This window comes from Semicossyphus pulcher, unplaced genomic scaffold (assembly GCF_022749685.1).
Source record: "Semicossyphus pulcher isolate SPU_LCO1_2020_fin unplaced genomic scaffold, fSemPul1.0.p SCAF_22, whole genome shotgun sequence".
In the NCBI taxonomy this organism is placed as follows: Eukaryota; Metazoa; Chordata; class Actinopteri; order Labriformes; family Labridae; genus Semicossyphus; species Semicossyphus pulcher.
In genome coordinates this window covers 8,018,613-8,038,282 of record NW_027211696.1, presented here as the reverse complement: position 1 = coordinate 8,038,282, position 19,670 = coordinate 8,018,613, and the positions used below count along the sequence as shown (strand labels likewise).

The 19,670-nt window shown below is 45.4% G+C and overlaps 2 protein-coding genes across 2 annotated transcripts; one reads left to right on the top strand and one right to left on the bottom strand.

Moving 5' to 3' along the window:
• The first annotated feature begins 413 nt into the window (after nt 1-413).
• On the top strand, nt 414-3,262 carry car15 (carbonic anhydrase 15). Its single transcript, XM_069673843.1, has 8 exons — nt 414-465; nt 596-625; nt 1,862-2,038; nt 2,119-2,264; nt 2,366-2,458; nt 2,542-2,608; nt 2,690-2,850; nt 2,941-3,262. The coding sequence occupies exons 1-8, from the start codon at nt 414-416 to the stop codon at nt 3,157-3,159; spliced, it is 945 nt and encodes a 314-aa protein (XP_069529944.1). The 3' UTR covers nt 3,160-3,262.
• Nucleotides 3,263-5,062: 1,800 nt separating this feature from the next.
• Nucleotides 5,063-19,559, bottom strand: setd1ba (SET domain containing 1B, histone lysine methyltransferase a). The gene is made up of 18 exons (XM_069673637.1): nt 19,400-19,559; nt 19,018-19,169; nt 18,660-18,758; nt 18,092-18,362; nt 17,094-17,215; nt 15,478-16,578; nt 12,963-13,670; nt 12,659-12,832; nt 12,468-12,561; nt 12,173-12,381; nt 12,018-12,093; nt 11,598-11,933; nt 10,234-11,517; nt 9,770-9,936; nt 9,561-9,686; nt 9,272-9,391; nt 7,262-7,399; nt 5,063-7,171 (listed from the first exon to the last, which is right to left on the bottom strand). The coding sequence occupies exons 1-18, from the start codon at nt 19,458-19,460 to the stop codon at nt 6,998-7,000; spliced, it is 5,412 nt and encodes a 1,803-aa protein (XP_069529738.1). The 5' UTR covers nt 19,461-19,559; the 3' UTR covers nt 5,063-6,997.
• Between the last annotated feature and the right edge of the window lie 111 nt (nt 19,560-19,670).

Below are 19,670 nucleotides of genomic sequence, written 5' to 3'. Positions count from 1 at the left end.
AATATATCTAGATTTATGCTGATTATGACCATCAAAACAAACAGATTTTAACATCCTATAAAAAGCAACATATATTCTGTTCCTGTCTAATTCAGCGTGCTGCACATCCTGACTTTCCCATGAGATGAATGGGTCTTGTTAGTGGTCACTGGGTATCTACGCTGGCAGCAGCAGCAGCATCAGTGATGAGGGAGGGGGGGGCGAAGCTGTCCTGCATCAATGAGCCTGTTGATCAGAAAAGACCACTAGACTGGTAATGACACGGTTCACTGATCAGACCAGGAGGGGGAGAAAAAAATAAAGAGTCAGCTTCCACCTCGGCTCCTATTTAAGCAGGTCGACGTCCTCGCCGATCTCCAGTCTACCTCAGATTCTGACACCTGTGTGGATTCGTCGCTCCGCGGGATCAGACCATGATTCATACCGCTGCTCTGCTGATGACTGTTGTTTCATACGTTGTTTCAGGTGAGGCTCCGGCTCTTAGAAGACAAATACAATACTTAACTCTGTGTTGTTGTTTTTTTTAATAAATTGAAGCTAATGAAATAGAAGTGAAGAAAAAATGTCAACATTTTGCTATTCTTTTGTTTTCCAGAGGACTACTGCTACAATGAGCCGCACTGTGGTGAGTAACCTTTGAACTACTTTTCATTTTGAAACTCAAAGAAAGCACCTTAAGGAATTTACTATCTTTTTATAATGTGAATTAAATAGCATCAATATCAGCTATATTTTGGAGCTAGTTGGTGATGAATTTACTTGCCAATGTGAGACATTATTCAGCTGAATATACCATGATTTTTAACACAATATTTCTTTGACAGAGCTTGTTTTGGTTTCAAATGAGGCAGTGACTTCTTCCTTCCCCTCGTGTGATAAAATAACCCTCTGAACCTCTCAGATTGTATCATTTGAATATTTTCTGAGGGCTCAAGAGATTAAACTATCCAATTTGTCACAAGAAAAGAAAAAAAAGAGTCTAAAAGATTTAAGCATCACAACAATTTCCCCCCAGTGAATAACAAGAAAACTCCTGATCTATTAAGTAGCTGTTCTGGAGCTTTTTGATCATATGCAATCTTTCTCAGCACAATTTTTAAGGGGGTTTGTCCTCTCTACATCTTGGAAACAGCAAACAAAACAAGACAAGTTTCTAATTTGACAACCACTTAGATTAAAAACCTCCATCTGCTGAGGTAGTTGATGTCACGTGAGGAAAAAGCTCCAGGTCAGCTATTAAAGCCTCTTTCCCACTGGTCAGAAAACCCACAAAACACCCAGCTTTTTTGCTTAGTGGGAAAGGTTACAATCGGCATTCAGACCCGGGTCAAATGACTCTGCAGTAGACCTGGGTAATTGTCGCCTCGGCTCCGATCTGCAATGATGAGAACTCAAAACCCGGGTTGACACGCCAATCTCTGCTATCATCTCAGCTACAAATTCTCGAACATCGTTCCAAATTTGTCTGCGCCAAGTTTGATAAATAGACTGAATGAGGAATAGATACAATAAAGAGTATAATGTTCTTTGTGCCTACTATTGTTTACTAACCCTGTTTCTGGTGCGTTTGTGACGTCACATGGAGACGCAGCAGAAAAGAGACCGAAAGCAATATACTCCACTGGCAATGGGAAAAGAAACAATCGGCATTTATTAGCAGGTCTTCCCGGGTCTGAAAAACCTGCATCAAAGCGCTAATTTTGGTGGGAAAGGGTCATAAACGGCCGTTGTGGTGAAATTGTGTAGTCAACTTCTTCACCTATGACCTTCCAAATTCAGTATTTATCTTGTGACTCCATAAAGAGGTCCAGGCTTATGTAAATAACATCGTCTCTCACTGGTTTATTTGGGTCTTCCTCAGATCCTTACGCGTGGGGAGACATGTTCCCGTCCTGCCATCCTTTACTTGAAGAGCATCACTCCCCCATCAATCTAGACCACCACATGACCAGAAACGAGTCTCTGGACTCGTTACATCTGGAGGGCTTCGATGTGATCCAAACAGGCCACTGGACGCTTGAAAACGACGGACACTCTGGTGAATAGTCCACACATCCTGCCCTGAATTTGAATCTTTACGTCTCTTTTGTCGATTACACGTTTCTGGTTTGCTCCCAGTTATTCTGCAGGTCGGCGGTGGCATGTCAGTGAGCGGCGGGGGTCTCTCAGATGTGTACCACACCATCCAGCTGCACTTCCACTGGGGAGGCCCGGCTACAAACGGCTCTGAGCACACGGTGGACGGACGCAGATACCCGATGGAGGTACAGTACGGTCAGTAGACAGATCCACACTGTCACTAACTAACTCTAACAGCTGACTGATGCAGAGCGGCCTCTTTAATGTGTTTTTCATGTACCTTTAGATGCACATTGTCAACATGAAGTCCATCCATCCGAACATGACGGCAGCCTTGAACGACCCGACTGGACTCGCTGTTCTTGGATTCTTCATTGACGTCAGTTTCAATAAATCTACTATATTTGCTGTATAAATCAAAGCATTTGCAGATATTTTCATGAATATTTTGCTCTTTTACAGGTTGTTTACGCAGACAATGTGCACTTTGGACACATCTCACAAAAGCTGTCCTCTGTTGCTTACAAAGGTTTGATAAAATCATGTTAAATATCTTCCTGCCTGCTGTTTGTATCTCTCGTCTCATAACGGCTGTGCATCCTTCCCCAAGGCCAAACTACTAAAGTCAAGCCATTTCCGCTGATGAGCCTTCTGCCCAAGCACAACATGAGTCAGTATTACCGTTATTACGGCAGCCTCACCACCCCTCCATGTTCTCAGGTGGTTGTATGGACTCTGTATGAAGTCCCCGTCTACATCTCATGGTCACAGGTACGTCTCTTTGGTAATCTCTAAAAAAAAGAAAGCACAAATAGTTTCCAAAGTGTTGTAAAAAGATGTTTGTATGTATTTTCTTCTCAGCTGGCTCAGTTTACCTCACAGATCTTCTCCACAGAGGAGGACGCAGAGCAGGTGACACCTCTGCAGAACAACTTCAGACACATCCACCCCACCTTCAGTCGCATCGTGTCTGTGTCCAAAGATGGCAAAGTGCTCACAGGGGCGGCCGGTCATCGCCTCAGGTCAGCTGTGTCACTGCTTCAAATCCTTTTACTGGGGAGCTTCATGTGGGGACTTTAGCACAATGAGTCCAAACCATGGAAAGATACAACAGCAGACAAAGATGAATTATGTGTAGAAAAGCTCCAGCCAAGACTACATATAGAGAAACAAACTGTGAAGATAAAGTACTGTAAAACATTCAACTGTTACTAAATATTTCATGATTGTGACATACTGTCTCTGCAGGAGGTATTCCTATAATGTATTCAAAAATGTCTTGTTACTAATAGTTTGAAAATCATGTGAATTCAGTAGTGGTAGCATTGAAACGATTTCTTAATGGCAGCCACGTACGACTGTAGGCTTTTTGCACTCATAGCTTTTTTTTTTTTTTTAAAGTACACTCCTAACATTTATGTTTTTTATGAGTAGTTTTGGGTCACATATTATTTTTTAACTACACAAACATTAACAGTTAAAAGTGAAAAAAGGGGAAGACAAAATATAAAACAACACTAAGAGCTGTAGCTAACTGCTAACGTCAGAATGCTAACATACGTACAATGCTAGCATGGTTGTGTTAAGCAGGGTTAGGGTTAGTTTAGCGTTTTAGCATGCTAACAGTTACTAATTATCACTTCACACAACTAACAGCAGATGGCGGTGTCGCGTTTTGTAGTTATTTGTCATTAAAACTAAACACAAAAATGTTTTAAACATTATGATGGTGCTAAATAAAAATGTGCTGCTAGCATGACTTAAAAGGAAAGGGAAGGCAAATGAAAAGTGTTTGTAATGAAGGTTGTTTGTTATTTTCATTAAACAGATTTTAAAGTATTAGTGGAAGAAAATACAGTATGTGGAAGTATTTACTCGCCTTATGGTGTTTTGTGAGCAGGAGTTGAAAGGTATCCTTACAGCGATAACCCGAACAACTTAGCACAGAACTGGCAAATTACATCTTAACACAAAAGGAAAACCAGAAGTGTAACTATTTTTTAAAAATCCTTTCAGCTTTATTTGTTTCAGGGTTGTACTATTTTACATTCTAGCTCACTAACATGTCCCACTAATACACTTTAATAGAACAGCCATCGTTAGTTCCATTAGTATGATAATTAGTAACACCTGTGTTCCTCCTGCCATGACAAGCACAGGTGTTACTAATCATCATAGTCATAATGTCTGCCTGTTAAAGTATACAGAGCCCATTTAAAAAGTAAAGTTGAAGTTGTAGTCTGCAAATGACCCATCTTGCCTGCAAACTACATGCAAATATATGCCGTGTGTGTTTGCGCATCATTTGCATATTTGCCACCTACATCAATATAAACTAGCAAGTTTTAGAGAAAGAATTCAAGTATGTGAACAGGCTACATTAAAGCAATGTTACTTTACAATTGTGCCTTTCTTTTAATATTTCCTGTGTTCAAACAATAAACAAAGCCTCCATGTCTTCTTCTGTGTCACGTTTGCTGTTTTTGACAGATGAGAGACATTTGCTTTATCGCTCTGCCTCGTTTCCTGTCTATTGAGGTAACGACTGTCATGCAAAAAGACCTGAGTGGGATACAAATCTGTGGTTGAGGTGTGTCGGCATAAAGTTGAAATATTATAATGTACACAACTAAGCAAATACATGTCATCATGATGAGGGTATCTTTGTGTTGGACTGATAACGATGGTCATTCTCTCTAAATCTACTTATAAATGTATTTTTCTTTTTTATGTAAGTCCTGCTGATCTTTTTATTGTGTTATAAACTGTACTGGTGCTAAACATACAGTCTTTGTTTGTAGGACAGTGGATCACATGACCCTGTGCTCTGTGAATCGAGCCTGACACAGAGCCATTGTTTGGTCAGCTGCTGCCGACTGTTCCCATTCATGAAAACAGCATCAGGAGGACTATGTGGGTTTGTCACAATTATCGATAAATCAGCGTATAGTTTACTCACATGCTTCATGACAAACAACCACCATTTATGGATGTATGCAAAATTGCTTTATTTCCATTTTTTCCTTTTTCATACATTTGTCGTGTAATAAATAGACATAAGAAACAGGCTGAAGCTTCAGCCCTCTTCTCATGCCGATTCTGCACCTTTTTTATCTCCACACCGCAAACTTTTCATAGAATTTACAACAGAAAATAAAAAAAAACAAAGCTTGACACAAGCTGAATTTCCTGCTACTAGCTCAGTGCTCGCCTCATATTTTACATAGACCTCTGAGCTTGAGTTTGAGTAGCAAATCCCAGGGAACAAAAATATATATATATTTATATAGTATTCACAGTTACAGTATTTACAGACTCTAGGATTACAAAGCAAATGGGCAGAAAATGAAGACGTTTCTACAAGAAACAATCTTTCCAAAAGGGAGGTGGAGACTTTTTCCTGTACACAGTGGACCTTTTTACTTTAAATAAACAACCTTTTAAATCCTCAGATTCCTTTTACAGATCCCTGAAAATATCTTAAATACTCAGTCTTTTGTTAAAAAAAGAGAAATAGAGAGAGATGCATCTTAAAAGTGTTACCCCTGTGAAGATAAAAAAAGCTTTAGATCTTCTGTACAAGTAATCATATACAATATAAACATCACTGGTGAAAAAAAATCTTCATCAAACTGAATGAAAAGCAATGACTGACTTGGTCATGAGGGGGGGGCAGCTGATTGGCTGAAAGATGGCGTAAAGCGGAAGTGCAAGCCTCGAGTGCATTCAGGGTTTTTTTTTCATCTTAATGAGTTATAAAGAAAGAACGACCCTCGCTGTGTGCCGAGTCGGAGAATCACATTGAACACTGGTAGAGAAATAAAGTGTGGCAGATGAAGTGGCGGCCCAGGCACAGATGAAAAAAAGCCAAAAAACATCATCAAACATCCACAGCGCTGGAAAAAATAGGCAGCAATTCTTTAGACATGCATGTGAACGCTTCTCGTAAAGGACAGACTCTGCTGCTCAGCTTTAACAAAGACGGTTACACATTCATATGGCACTTAAAAATGAGAAATAATGCTTTCTACTGAAACAACTACGGCGGATGTAGACGGGGTCACGATTCAGTTTGTCTGCATGATTATTCAGCCTTCTGCTCAGCGGCCTACAGGGGGCAGTGCACTCACATTCACATTCACAAGATATGTTGATAAACTCTCAGTCAGAACGCATTCACACACACTAACACACAAATATAGTGTCTCTGAAGAAACTACCTAAACCAAAATCTGGAAAACACTGGAATATCATTAATACAAATTTTGCATGTTTTTGCATAAACTAATAGGAAGCAGCATGATCCGTGATTGGCTGGTAAAGGAAAGGGGTGATATCCACATATTCCAGATTTTGTGGCAGGATTAAACCGTTTGAATTCTTTTGCTTCCATCAGTTTGATTTATGTCCAAGAAAACCGGAGCAGAGGACGACGGAGGTTGTGACACTCTGCCGCCATCCGCCGCCTGCCATCTGCTCAGGTGCCGCCTCTCTGCCGCGGAGAGAGGATGTTTTCCTGGTGGGTTTGTGCGTCTCAACAGTGTTAGTAAGCAGCTAAACATGTGAGGATGTGTGTTTTTTTGTACCACGTGTGGTGTAAGTAAAGCTTATGTGACAAATGAGAGGGGGGGGGGAAGTGTAAAAAACTGTACAAACCAGGACTGGATGTGGAAGAGACCATGCTGAAATACTGTCCGACGTCGGGGAGAGGGGGAGAAAACGCTGCACCAGCAAGTCAAGTGTTGTAGTAAATTCTGGGTCACTGGCAGACATAAAAAAGTACGCGTTTTTCATTTCAAGAGCACCATAAATCGTAAACAATCTAGATTTAAATATGTGAAGAGTGCGTTACAATTCCCCTCTTCACTTCCTCCTCATCCGGGTTCACACCCCGCAGAGGATCGACCTCGAATGGACGTTAATTGAGCGTTCCGCGACAGTTCTCGGCCCCACACAAACAGGGGATCTTCTCGTCCTCGATGGGGAACTTGTAGTCGTATGTGATCTCCTCGTTGACGTTAATGGGCTGCCTGGAGTAGATCACAATCTTCTTTTGAGACTCCACTGTGATGACCTTCGCATAACAGTTAGGCTGGAAAAACAAGACAATCAAAGTTAGATGATGATGTTTCTGATTCATAAACGTGGTGCTGAGGCGTTTCTCTCGTGGATGTTGTCTTACATTGCAGCTGTGGTTGATGAAGCGGGCAAAGTTGCCACATTTTGTCGCGTCTATGATCGTGTCGTGGTCGACGCGGAACATGTAGCTGCTACCGATGCCCTCCTCCTCGTAGCGCTTCTCCCGCATGTCCGCAATCACCTGCAGAGAGAAAAACGTTAGCTGTTTGACCACTTGAATAAAAGATAATGCTTCACCCTCAGAACTCCACTTTGCTGATGTTGTATTTGTGGGGCTCGTTCACTATTCATTCACCCCAGTCCTTCGAATCCACAGACTGTATAAAAAGATGGACGACATGACAGCTCCCTAAAAGTGAAGCCCCCTGCTGACGGGCTGCAGTATAGGTCATAAAGCCTGCCTCCTTTCTCTCAAACATGGTTTCTTTCATTATAGTTAGTTCTTATGCTGATTTACGTCCAAGTGTTCATTTTTCTGACAAGTTTATTTTTAATTAGTTATTTGAAGCTGTAAAAAGGATGATTGACAGCTCTGTTGACAAATACGGCCCCTGCAGCTGATCTGTTGTGGATTAGCAGAGTAGAGGAGGAACTTGAGAGGAGACGTAACTAAAACAATCACTACAGTCATTGAAGTTTCCATGACTGTGAACATTAACTTTAGACCAACACAAGAAGCTGTTCTGCTGTTACATTGAGCAAGATGCGATCTTTGCAGCTAAATGTTAAGTGTGTGTTTTGGTTAGCGGAAGTGGCTAAGGCGGCTTCACCCGCCGATCTCTACTGCGCAGCTTCACTTTTGTACAATGAGAGTAGATGGAGACGCGTCACCCGTCTATATATTCAGTCACGGTTCGAAACATAACGAGACAATATGTTTGGCTGTAAACAATTGTAAATGTGTGCATCAAAGTGTTTGCATCCAGACGAAGAAGCTCTAAAGAGTTCTCTATATAGATAACTGTGTTACTTATTGGTTATAATGGTGTAGTGAATTATTCACATTCTGACCCTTGAGCCCTTTGAGGAGTCTGACCTCAGGAAAGGTAGGTGAAAGTTATTTGGATTTGGGTATGTTGGGGATCTTTTCCTACCTGTTTTATTTATTGGCTTTGAGTTTGTTGAAACCAGTGTTAATTTTGGCAGCTATTTTAGATTTAGTCTGAGTCTTAAAATGAAAATGCTTCTTGTTTTAGTCACATTTTAGTCATTTTTGCTCTTTATAGTTATAGTCGATAAAAAGTCCTCACATTTTAGTCTTTACTTTTAGTCAAAATGTTGAAGAAATATGACCCCCCCCTCCAGTCTCCTTCTTCTAGTTTTTACCTGTTTGCTAAGGTAAAATTAAAACCTTAATTTCATCAGATCATCCATTTTACTGTAAATGAACAATGAAGACGGCGCATCTAAAGTTACAGTCTGACTGAAGCAGACAGCCGATGATCGCTCCTTTGAGCGGAAGCAGCATCACATGACGCGTAAAACGCAGGCAGAGAGCCTGAGGCAGAAAGCCTGAGTGACACAGAAAGTTCACAACCAGCTTTGTGATACCCGTTACCCTGTTACAGGAATGAACTGCTTGTATTTTGACAGATTAGACACATAGCTGTCAAATATTCAAAATGCATATTTCCCCCTCTAACATTTTGGTCCCGCCTCGTCTCGTTAAAACAAAACATACACGTCGTCAGAGTTGTTATTATCAACAATCTATTTTTAGCTCGTCAACGTCTCGTCTTTGTCATGGAAAACAGATCGCTGACCAACATTTTTCGTCATTATTTTCAAAATTAAATCTGGTTGAAAGTTGCTGCAATTCACACAAAAACGATGCGCAGATATACCACTTCTTTAATGTGAGTTTCTGTTCATTAAAAGGTTTCATACTTGACACATTCAGAAGTATAAACTTTCCAAATCTGTCTGTATTTGTGGCTCACACGAAACTCTAATGAATGCAAGTTGATTTATTGATTGGTAAAAAAAAAAAGTCCTAACTGTTAACACACCCACAGAAAGCCCACTTACAACACACCAATCCTCTGCCTCTCACCTGTCTGATGTTCTGCCCGACATACTCGATCACCATCTCATCAGCAGCGATGGGCTCCTGAGCAAACAGACCCCAGTCGTGGATGTGCGACCTGCAGAATCGGATCTTTTTCTTTCGGAACTGAGACAGAAAAGAGGAGAAAAGTGTGACTTTTTGGCAACAGGAAACCTGATTATGAGTAATCCTTCGATGGTCACTGTGTGTGTTTATTGTGTCTCATGTTCTTGTTTACAGTTCCTTTACTGAACTTCCATCCCTCTGGAGCAAAGTTCACTTTGATGGTGTTTACCTTCAGCTGGTTGAACTTCAGCAGGTCACTGTCACACGCGAACGAGGACAGCAAACGCCGCTGCTCCGACCGCCGCTCCGAGCCAGCTCTGGTGGAGGCTGGCACCTGTGCAGGAATGCTCATTCCCTGCAGGGAGAGGGGTGGAGTTAAGATGTGTTCATCCAAAGCAGGTTCAAATAAACAGCAAACATCCATTCTCTGATTCCCACCTGCGTGTCCACCGGCAGCTCCTCGGACTGCAGCTTTGTGCTCTGGAGGTACTTGATCTTGTCCTTCTTGTCGATCTTGTAGTATCCCTCGCTTCTCGCGCAGCCGGTCATGTGATCCCTCATGCCGTCGTCTCGTCTCTTTTTCTTCACTCCGGGGATGTTGGTAGGTGCAGGGGAGTCAAGGGAGAAACTGAAAAGGCTTTGAAACACAGCTCGGATGCCACCACACTCAACAGATATTAAATACCAGCCAAAAACGTTCCTCACTTTCACCACCAGAGGGGGCTGCTATTTGTCACACACAGTACAAAACAACAGTCCTCATTAACTGGACTGATCTCCTTAAATGATTTGTAGTTTGAGGAGAACTTTGTAACTTTATTCTGTAAAGAAAAAGACACACAAAGATAATATTATTGATGACTTTTGGTGTGAATCAGTCGATGCAAAGCAGTAAAGGATATGAGGATGGTTGACCCAGAGCGTGTCGTTGAGCCAGTCGTTGCCGTTATCCTGCTGCAGCATCTTGTCATATGTGATCTGCAGAAGCCTCATGTCCTCCTCGTCTATCCCCTCATTCCAGATGTCGTACAGGATGGTCATCTCCTCGAAATCTGACCGCGGGTTGAAGTACGGCCGCAGAGGCGACGTGACGGGGGACAGGGTGTCCAGCAGCAGCTCCTCCCAGCCTCGCCGCGCCCTCCGCGTCGGCTTCACCACTACGGGCGCCTCGTCTTCGTAGGACAGGAAGCCGTCTTCTGCGGGCAGCACCGTCTGAGGCTCCGCCTTTCCTTCCCGGAAGTCCAGGCTCGGGTGATCGGGTGACTTTGCAGATATCCTTTGCGTGGAGAGATCGCCGAGACGTGCGTCGTGAGGCACAAGGGTGGACTCGGATGAGAGCTCCAAAGAGTCCTCAGACACAGAGAGAGCCGGGGTCTTTTTGCCTTTGGGTCGCCCAGGTTTCTTCTTTGATGAGGGGGTATCTGATGGCACAGGGACATCTACAGTGAGACCAGGGGGCAGATCTTCAGGGACACTAGCAGAGTGCTCTGTTCCAGCTGACAAAGTTTGGTTAGGCAGGGCGCTGACAGGCGGCTCCTTAAACACTGGTCTATCATCTATGCTCTCAGAGGAGATTTTCCTGTTAAGAGTCAGTGCTGCGGGATCGGGGAAGACGGGGGTGAAGGTTAAGTCTCTTCCTGGGGTGCGGGGGACTCCAGCACTAAGGACGGGGGACTGTGCGGGGTAGGAAAAGGGGCTACCGGGGATGTGAGGGGAGCTAAGCAACAGGCTGCTGCCGGTCAGCGGGGCGTCGCTGCCGGGCGTGTTGGGCACCGTATCCGTGCTCGTGGACTTGCCCAGACTCCGCGCACGCTCCAGCAGGTCCCTGCCCGGCGTGCGGGGGATGTCCTCGTCTGTGGGGAGGCGAGGCCGCTGAGGGAGGTCAGGCAGGGGAGCGGGGGGTGGGTGGAGGAGGGAGCGGCCTTCTAGCGCCGGGTGAGGAGGGAGAGGGAGGTGCATTAAAGATGCGGAGGCAGATTTGGGGAGAGGCGTGTTTGCGTCTAAGTGGGATGGTGCTAATCGACCAGGGGTGCAGGGGACTTCCTCAGGCTCTGCTTTACCTTTGGCTTTCGTCTCCTGGTCGCTGTCGGGGAGGGCGCCTGTGGGTGTTGATGGCCGGAGATTCGCTACAGGTTCAGACTTCACTACGGGAACGCTGCTGTCGACGTCGACGTCTCGCTCTTTCACTACAAGACAAGAAAAGAGCTCATTTAACATCAGTACTCATGTTTGCTGCTAATTCTGTATCATTCTCGCTGACGCTTACCTTTGGGTGACGGTGGCTTCACGTCCTCCTCTTCAGGACTGGGAGGTCTACGTTTGTGTTTGCTGCTCCTCTGTTCCTCCTTCTCCTCCTTAACCCCCACAGGAGGGCTCTGTCCCTTGCTCTCCGCCTCCCCCTCCTCTTCGTCAGAAGACGACGTCGTTGAGGACGAAGAGGACGACGAGGTCTCTGCCTTTTTGACATCATCCTCCACCTCTTGCGACGCCCCCTCCTCTTCGTCCTCCTCTTCTTCCGAGCTTAACTCGTATTCCGACGAGGACTCGTCGCTTGCGTCTGAGGAGTCCGAGCTGGCCTTGGAGGAAGCTGAACTCTCAGCTTCTGCAAGAAATGAGGCAAAGAAATGATGAATAACAGGTAAAAAGCAAGAAACTCAACCAACTGTGGCCGCTGATATTTAAATACCGTCATCAGACGAGTCTGAGGAGGCGCTCTCACTGGAGGACTCGTCTTCATCATCGCCCTCTTCATCACCGCTCTCCTGAGAGATGAACACAATGTTTAATGAAAACCATACCACAGATAATCCAACAAATACAATCATTTCTGAGGCGACTTACTTTTCCTGACAACAGCCTATCAGCAGCCTTCGTTTCATCAGGCCCCTCCCTGTCGGACAACGACTCCTCCTCCTTCCCTGAGGTGTCCGCCTCCTCCTCGCCCTCGCTGTCCAGTTCGAGCGGCCGGGAGTGCCGCCGCTTTGCTGCCATACTGTCGGCGTCCATTTTTGATTCGTCTGTGGGGAGTTCAGCGGGGTCTCGATCACGGTCTAACAGAAATACAGATTAATCAGCTTTGAGTATTTTAAAGACACCAAGAAGAAAAAGAAAGAAGTGTTTCGATATATATGGTTACCTTCATCCTCTAGCTCGTCGTCCACCGGAGTGGACGGTCGGGGCCGTTTGTTGTCCCCTACTGCTGCAGCCTCGGGTGGGTCCTTCCTCTTCACCTGAACGCAACACAAAACTGTTAAGCACCAGCAGCAGTGGTGAAAAACGACACGTCCTTCTTGTCCGTGTTTCTAAAAGACAAATGTCAATGTTTACCTTGAAGGAAGGTAAGCGGATGGCTCCTCTCAAACCGATACCCAGGCCCATCCCCTCGTAGCCGAGCCCCTCGCCCTTGTTCCAGTTCTCCAGCAGACTTGAACCCATCGTCTCTTTGGGTTTGGGTCTTTCTTCTTCCTTCCCTTCTGCACCCTTCACCGGAGTCAAAGACGCCTAGAGGGAAAGAAAGAATAGGATATAATGCTATCATGATATCAAGTGATAAAGTATATTGTCCCCACAAATAGAGTACTTTCTTTGCTTCTGCAGGTAACCCTGTTTTTGTATCTGATGAATAACGTACCTTTGCCGAGCGCTCCTTCTTATCCCACCACTCATCAAAGGCTCTGAAGGCCACCACCTCCACCATCTTGCGGTTGAGGTCCCTCTTCATGATGGCCTTCAGCTCTTTGACGATCACCAGCAGCACACCGTCTACGGTGGCCTTGTGGGGATCTTCCTTTTTACTCTCATATCCAGGAGGAGGAACAGTGGGGTTGAACTTTGGCATACTGGGATGCTGCCACTGTTGCCCGGGTGCTCCCGCGTTGCTAGCAGGCGTAGCACCCATAGACAAAGGCGCATACGGCCCCCCGAACGGCCCCGACGCTCCGCTGTCCATAAACTGTGGATAAGGAAACGGCCCTCGAGTCTGAGCGATGCGACTCAGCATCTGCTGCTGCATCTGGAAGGACATGGGGACGGTGCTGCTCCACTGCTCCCACCGCAGGCAGTTCATCAGCTCCATCTGCACCAGCGGCATCATGCTCGGAGCGTACGGGCCCATGTGCGGCAGCAAATGCGGAGGCACTCCGGGGTGGCCGGCCAGGTGAGCCGAGTGTGGGTGCAGGTGGTGGTGTTGGATGGCGAAGCCGGCCTGGTGGGGGAGAGGGGGGAAGCCAGGGGGAGGCAAGGTGATGGTCTGCATCTGGCCACAGTCCCCGCTGGTGATGGGAGTCCCGGGCATCTCGTCGTCAGAGATTTCCATGTCTTCTCCTGACGACTGATGACTCTGAAAACAAACACAGCATGATGTCATGATGTTCTCCACAGGTTACAAAAGTCAAATCACATGTCCTATGCGCCTTTTCATCAACACTGCAATGTTATAACTTTGTTGAAATAAAACTCATGTAACTATAAAACTCATCTTATTCTACATTTTATTTAAACACTGTTATTTCATTACTAGCGTTGTCTGTATTTCACCCAAAACATTTTAACCACATTCATTACAGACAGAATAGTATTTTAGTGTTGCCTATTTATTCCCCAATCTTGAAGACACATTTTAAAACTACCTAGCAATTTTTTTCACGCAATTGCAAAGTTTAAACCTAGATTAAGCTTTAGACCAAAGTTATTATATCAAAGAATATTATTATGATTGAGCATTTCAGCCTTCAGATGAGATTTTCCTGTGACGGTTGGATTGATTTAGGTGTTTATGCAATATACATATTAGTGATAGTGTCTGATATGATCTAATTTACTCTCGTATCTGCAGGTTCTGTCGTTATTAATTTACCTACCGCACATTCATTATAATAATAACAATATAAATTTACACAAACCCTTTATGGGTTAATTATCCTAACACTACAGATCTATTTATTTGTAGGTTTTATATTGATTATCAAATTCTATGCAAAAAGGGACGCTGGTTTAGCCTGGTCCTTGCCGCACTGATCGCAGACTCGACTCCCAGTCTGCCGATCATTTGGTGCATGTCATCCCCCACTTTCTCCTCACCATACTTCCTCTCTTTCTTCAGCTGTCCTATTCAATAAAGGCAAAAGCTAAAAATATTATATTTAAAAAAATATATGAGCAGTCAGATTGATGGCCATGGCCTTTCTAGTAGTTATAGTATTCTGGGTGTTTTAGAGTAAACATATCAGCATTAAATGCTCGCCTCTGCTTTTATTATTGTTATTATGAAAGGCTTTGTGTTACAACTGCTGCAGAAATGAAAGTGAGTAGAGTAAACTCAGCATGGGAGTGGCGTCACATCCAAATGACCTGTTTGCACGGCTTGCTTTGTGATAACTTGAAATGCGAGACGCGAGACGCCGCGGGGCGATCCCGACTGTCAGGCTCAGCAAAACCAGCGAGTGAGTGTGGTAGTGAATGGGGCCAACAGCCAAACTGTGTCTTCCTGCATGTGAGTGTGTGGTGAGTGTTAGAAAGAGGAAATAACAGTGTTCCAATTCCCCAACAGCAGAACGGCTCTTATTTCTCCTTTTAGAGCGCAACACTAAGTGTAGAAAACTTCACAGGCCAGATGGTGTTTACTGTGGCTTCAAACAAGGAGAGCAACTTTGTATGAATGTGGAGGTATTTGTAAGACCGCCAGTTAGGCATTTAGAAGTTTTCATTCATAACTCTTTCAGCTGTTCGCCTGACAAAGACTTTTACATTGTTCTGCGCAATTTTAGAGACGACTGTGCAAACAAATACACAACTTTTGTAGGTAATTCATAAACAAAAACTTAAGTTAGAGTCATTAAGATCATATTTGTTTCTTGCCAAAAAAAGCAGGACATGGACTGTTACAAACGTGCACTTCCTTTACACGCAGCAGGAACACAATGAAATAAAAGGGAAAGTTTACTACTACCACCTCACACTGAAACTAGACCTGACTTCCTGTGTCTTCTGTGTAACTGTCATTCACAGCTGGGAGTAAACATCAGCCCCATGCTCAACTAATCAGGACTATTAATATGAACACATTTTAGCTACATTTGGCACTTTTGGGTGCTTTATCAGCCTATGTTTTCAGGTAAAGTTTCATGCGAATAAAAAAACTGTCTTACCGTTTCCATTTTATCCGTGGGCGTGTGGCTTCGAAAGTGTCCATCTTTGAGGTCACTGTTGCTCATCTTCTCCTGGACAGGAGAGCTGATTCTCTTGATCAGGGCGGCCGTTCCAGGAATCGGCTCTTCATCCTCCGAGTCTGGCAGAGGGGTAGGACTGATGTCCTCCAAGCCGGTGCTGGAGGGGCGGGAGTTAAACTGGCCGCCTTGGGAGCCGCTCATGTACGGGGGAATCGGAGAGAGCTGCGAGGACGAGGATGAAATCGGACTTCCCTCCATCCGCACCTCAGTGTCCGAGTCTCGCTCCTCCAGGAACGGCAGTTTTGTCTTTCTTTCCTTGAGGAGCATCTCGATGCGGGAATCCAGGCTATTGCGCTCTGGATCCAGTGTGGGGGAGCCGGGCGAGGGGATGTGCTCTGGGGTTTGAGGAGGCGGCGTGGTGGGATGGGGAAGGGGCTCTGGAGGGGGTTCTGGGATGGGAGGAGTTTCCGGTCTCCCTTCCTTGACAGGCAGAAAGTCTGTAGCAGCTGCCAGAGGAGGCTGCGGCGGTCGGAGGTACTCGTCCTCCCTTTGGGCGGGGTGATGAAAAGCTGGCTCTGACGGGGGGAACGCAGGGGGCAAAGGGGCCTGGTAGGGCGAGAAGGCGGACTTGAAGTTGGGCGTAGCGGGTGGGGGCGCTGTGTAGGCGAAGGAGGGGGTGGACGGCGGAGGTTCAGGTGGGGTTTTTTGGTGCTGTTTAAAGGGCTCAGACATCGTCGTGCCTCGGTACATGTTGCTGCGGTACTGAGGCCTCTCCGGTCTGCGGTTGTACGCGTCCTGGAACTTACTCTCATGTCTGCGAGATTTGTAACCCCCGGAGCTCTCGGGCCGGCCGGACTGGTACGCAGGCGTGGACTGCCGACTGGAGAAGTTGGAGTCTTGCGAGAAGGGCGTACCGGTCTGGCGTGGGGTGTGAGGGGTTCCCTGGGACTGCGGCGTGTCCTGCCTTAGGCTGGAGTATCCCGTCTCCAAAGACAAAGGGGTGGTGGAGCTGCTGGGGGGCAATGTTCCTCCAACAGCAGACACGCCGCTCTCCGACAACCTGCGGATCGGCTCGCAGGCCTGAGAGGAGAAAGACAGGATGAATGAGAGTCACAGGAAAACATTTACACCAATAGAACAAATTATATACCCTGTCATTTAACTGAGAATGCATTTGGGTAGCAACATAGCTGTATCAATGCAATCATGAAAAGTAGTGGGACTCATTTTACAGTCTAAACCTGCAAAGACTAGAATATCAGAGTATCTAGGCCGCATGCCTGAGCGCACTCGTGCTACAAGGCCAAAGTGCACGTTTCTTTGTGATTTCAGTGCACAGGCAAGGGTCGGGATAACATTTCCTCTGCTATACTCCACCACCTGCTGCCCTGATAAAAAGGATCACAGATAAGGATGTCAGCTTAGATTTTTGAAACAACAACTGTGCGATCACTTCCACACAACAGCATGCAACTGTTGCACAAACCAGAGACTGTACCAAACTACATTATTATCACACTGGTAAAGTTAAGGGAGAGATTTCACAACCACCATAAACAAATTAATCAGGTTCTGCACATGAGAGGAGTAATTACCAGTAAGGCTTCTGCTAGGCTGCGAGGGGAGACTTCTCTGGCCTCCTCTGCGCCAACAGGCAGGGTCCGCGGGGTGTAGCTGCCATTCATCAGGAGCTGGAAGTACCTAAGGCGATTCTCACCTGCAGAACAGTAAACATACTGATGCCAAGTCTATACAGCAGGAAAAATGCCAGCAGGCTTTAATACAACTAATGTGGCATGCATTAAATAATGAAGGAAAATCTGAACAGTTGTAGAGAGGATCTGATTACATTCATGCAGCATCATTTCCGAGCAATTATTTTAGGGGAAATTCTAATAATCTATATTGTTTTTTTCCCAGCCTATGAGAGTAGTAAACTGGGAAACTATCTAACAGATATAGATAATGTACATTTGGATGAAACACATGGATGCAATAATACCAGTGTCACCCTAATAAACATTATGAGATGAGACACAAAATGCAACACATGCAAACTACATTTCTCACTGAGACTCTTCAGAAAAAGAAAATAAATAAATAAAATTTCAGTCATTATTTTCCTCAAGAAATGAGCAAAATGAAGCTCGCCAGCTTAATAATAACTGCATTTTCTTAAGATAAGTTGATGTGGCTAAACTCTATGTCTGTCACAAAGTAAAGCAGAGTATTGCTGAAGGAAAACATGGATAAAAAGTTGGTCCAAATGTGAGTCAACAGAGATGATCTGTACGGCCTCTGACAGATCGGTTAGTGTTTGTTTACAGGTCTGAAATTATGCACAGTGGGAGTACACAGCACCCTCAGCTCTGAGCTTTTGGGAGCACGCTAGCATTCAATGAAATTCAATTACCCCACGTTACCAGGCAACGGACGTAAATTTACACACGTGACTGCCGTCATCCTAATGATTCAAAACAAGGCAACACTTCACTTTGAGTATATTTTTTAGCTCCTGCTGCAGGGAGCGGGCTCGATCGTGCCTAAATGCAGGTTACAAGTCCTTCCCTTGAACGGCTGAATCACTGTTTACCTTTCGGGTCCAGCTCCACGTGGATGATGTTTCCCATAACAGACGTCTCGTGGAGCGACTGCACGGCCACTTTGGCGGCTTTCACTGTCTCAAAAACAACTTTGGCAATTCCCAAGTGCTTTTTATTCTTCGGATTGTACAAAATCTCCACCTCCTCGATTTCTCCGAATTTTTTGCACATGTCGGTAAGAAATCCTTCCCTGATGTTGTCGTTGAGTCTGGCGAATGTCACCTCCTTTGGAGGCACAGGGCCGATGTAGCACTCATCGATCTGGAAGAAGAATGAGAGGAGTTAATGTTAGAGGTGCTTTCGGGTTAATGTTGCACCATGTGCGGTCATTTCTGACAGCTGAGATAAGGACAAGAGCGCCGGAGTCGTTACGATGAACATGCAAATCCAATCAGCCATCTGCACGCCTGTTATTTTAGTCAACAGCCGTCTGATCAATCAAACTTTCACTCCGCATCCCAAAGATGAGTGAGGGGGGTGTGTCTGCAACTTCTGACAGTCCCCAATTTCCTCAAGAAAAAAGCGGGCATCATGGTGTCTTTCTGTCAAAGCAGGTACCTTAAATTTCGGTACCGGTAGGTCCGTCTCTTTGTACTTAGTCCAGAGACGACCGATCCTCGGGTCCCGGACCATGTCCACTGGTGGCATCCCGGGGTTCTGTTGGGGAGAAGAGGAGGGGGACACAATGTTATCCATCCCATTCACAACTTCACACAGCGATAACTTGTTGCAAAGTAGTTTTATGCAAACAGGACGTCGTGTTTGCTTAAAATGAACACCTCGGACACGCAGCTCAAGATGCTGAAACATGCCAGTGGCCGACAGCGGCTACACGGACAAATTATAACCTATCATGGAGGTCGGCTGCTCGGTTACTATTGTAGCCGCTCCGCCGTGTCACAGGCGGTCCACTTACGGGCAAATTGAACGCCTGTCCATCGTAGCGATACAGTTTCTGGGATCCCTTCTTCAGCGCCGGGTCGATGATCAACTTGTAACTTCTCCGGTGGTGATTCCGCTTCTCCGCCGAGCCGCAGACGGGATGACTGTCCATGCCGTTCGCCAAACCTGAAACGACAGCCAGCGACAAGGAGAGAGGAGCTATCGTGAGGCAAAGCTAAACACGGTCCCGTTACCAGCCCCCAACACTTTACAACAGCCAAACGTTACAGATGCATGACTTTGGTGGTGAAGGGGGGAACCCAAGTGAGAGCGAAAACGGGATCTAGCGTAGATCCCAGTTACGGAAAACAGGCATTAGGAGGGCTGGAGAAAGAGGAAAAAAAGAGCCAGCTTACTTGAACTCTGCTTTCTGCCATGGTCTTCGTTCAATCTGTTTCTCTCCCCTGGCTTGGACATGTTTTGTCCGGTCGAGTAATTTTTCTTTAATTGATGAAAAGACAAAATCGCTTTCCTTTCGCCGCTTACATTACATGATTTAGCTTGAAGAATACTGCCTCCTTTTCGGCGAGAGCCAACACATATTGTGTGCCTCTGGTCTGTAGCTTCTGTCTCTCCCACAATACACCGCTAGGCTTGCCCACCTCAGACGCTAGTCGCACTTTCGTT

What these genes read in the sequence shown, in the direction of transcription:
- car15 (XM_069673843.1), top strand. Translation starts at nt 414, where the DNA reads ATGATTCATACCGCTGCTCTGCTGATGACTGTTGTTTCATACGTTGTT. An exon ending in GACGCAGATACCCGATGGAG is followed by an intron (nt 2,265 to 2,365) that starts GTACAGTACGGT and finishes ATGTACCTTTAG; the next exon opens with ATGCACATTGTCAACATGAA. An exon ending in TTCTTGGATTCTTCATTGAC is followed by an intron (nt 2,459 to 2,541) that starts GTCAGTTTCAAT and finishes GCTCTTTTACAG; the next exon opens with GTTGTTTACGCAGACAATGT.
- setd1ba (XM_069673637.1), bottom strand. Translation starts at nt 19,460, where the DNA reads ATGTCCAAGCCAGGGGAGAGAAACAGATTGAACGAAGACCATGGCAGA. An exon ending in TGGCAGAAAGCAGAGTTCAA is followed by an intron (nt 19,170 to 19,399) that starts GTAAGCTGGCTC and finishes CTGTCGTTTCAG; the next exon opens with GTTTGGCGAACGGCATGGAC. An exon ending in TCATCAACCACAGCTGCAAT is followed by an intron (nt 7,172 to 7,261) that starts GTAAGACAACAT and finishes TTGTTTTTCCAG; the next exon opens with CCTAACTGTTATGCGAAGGT.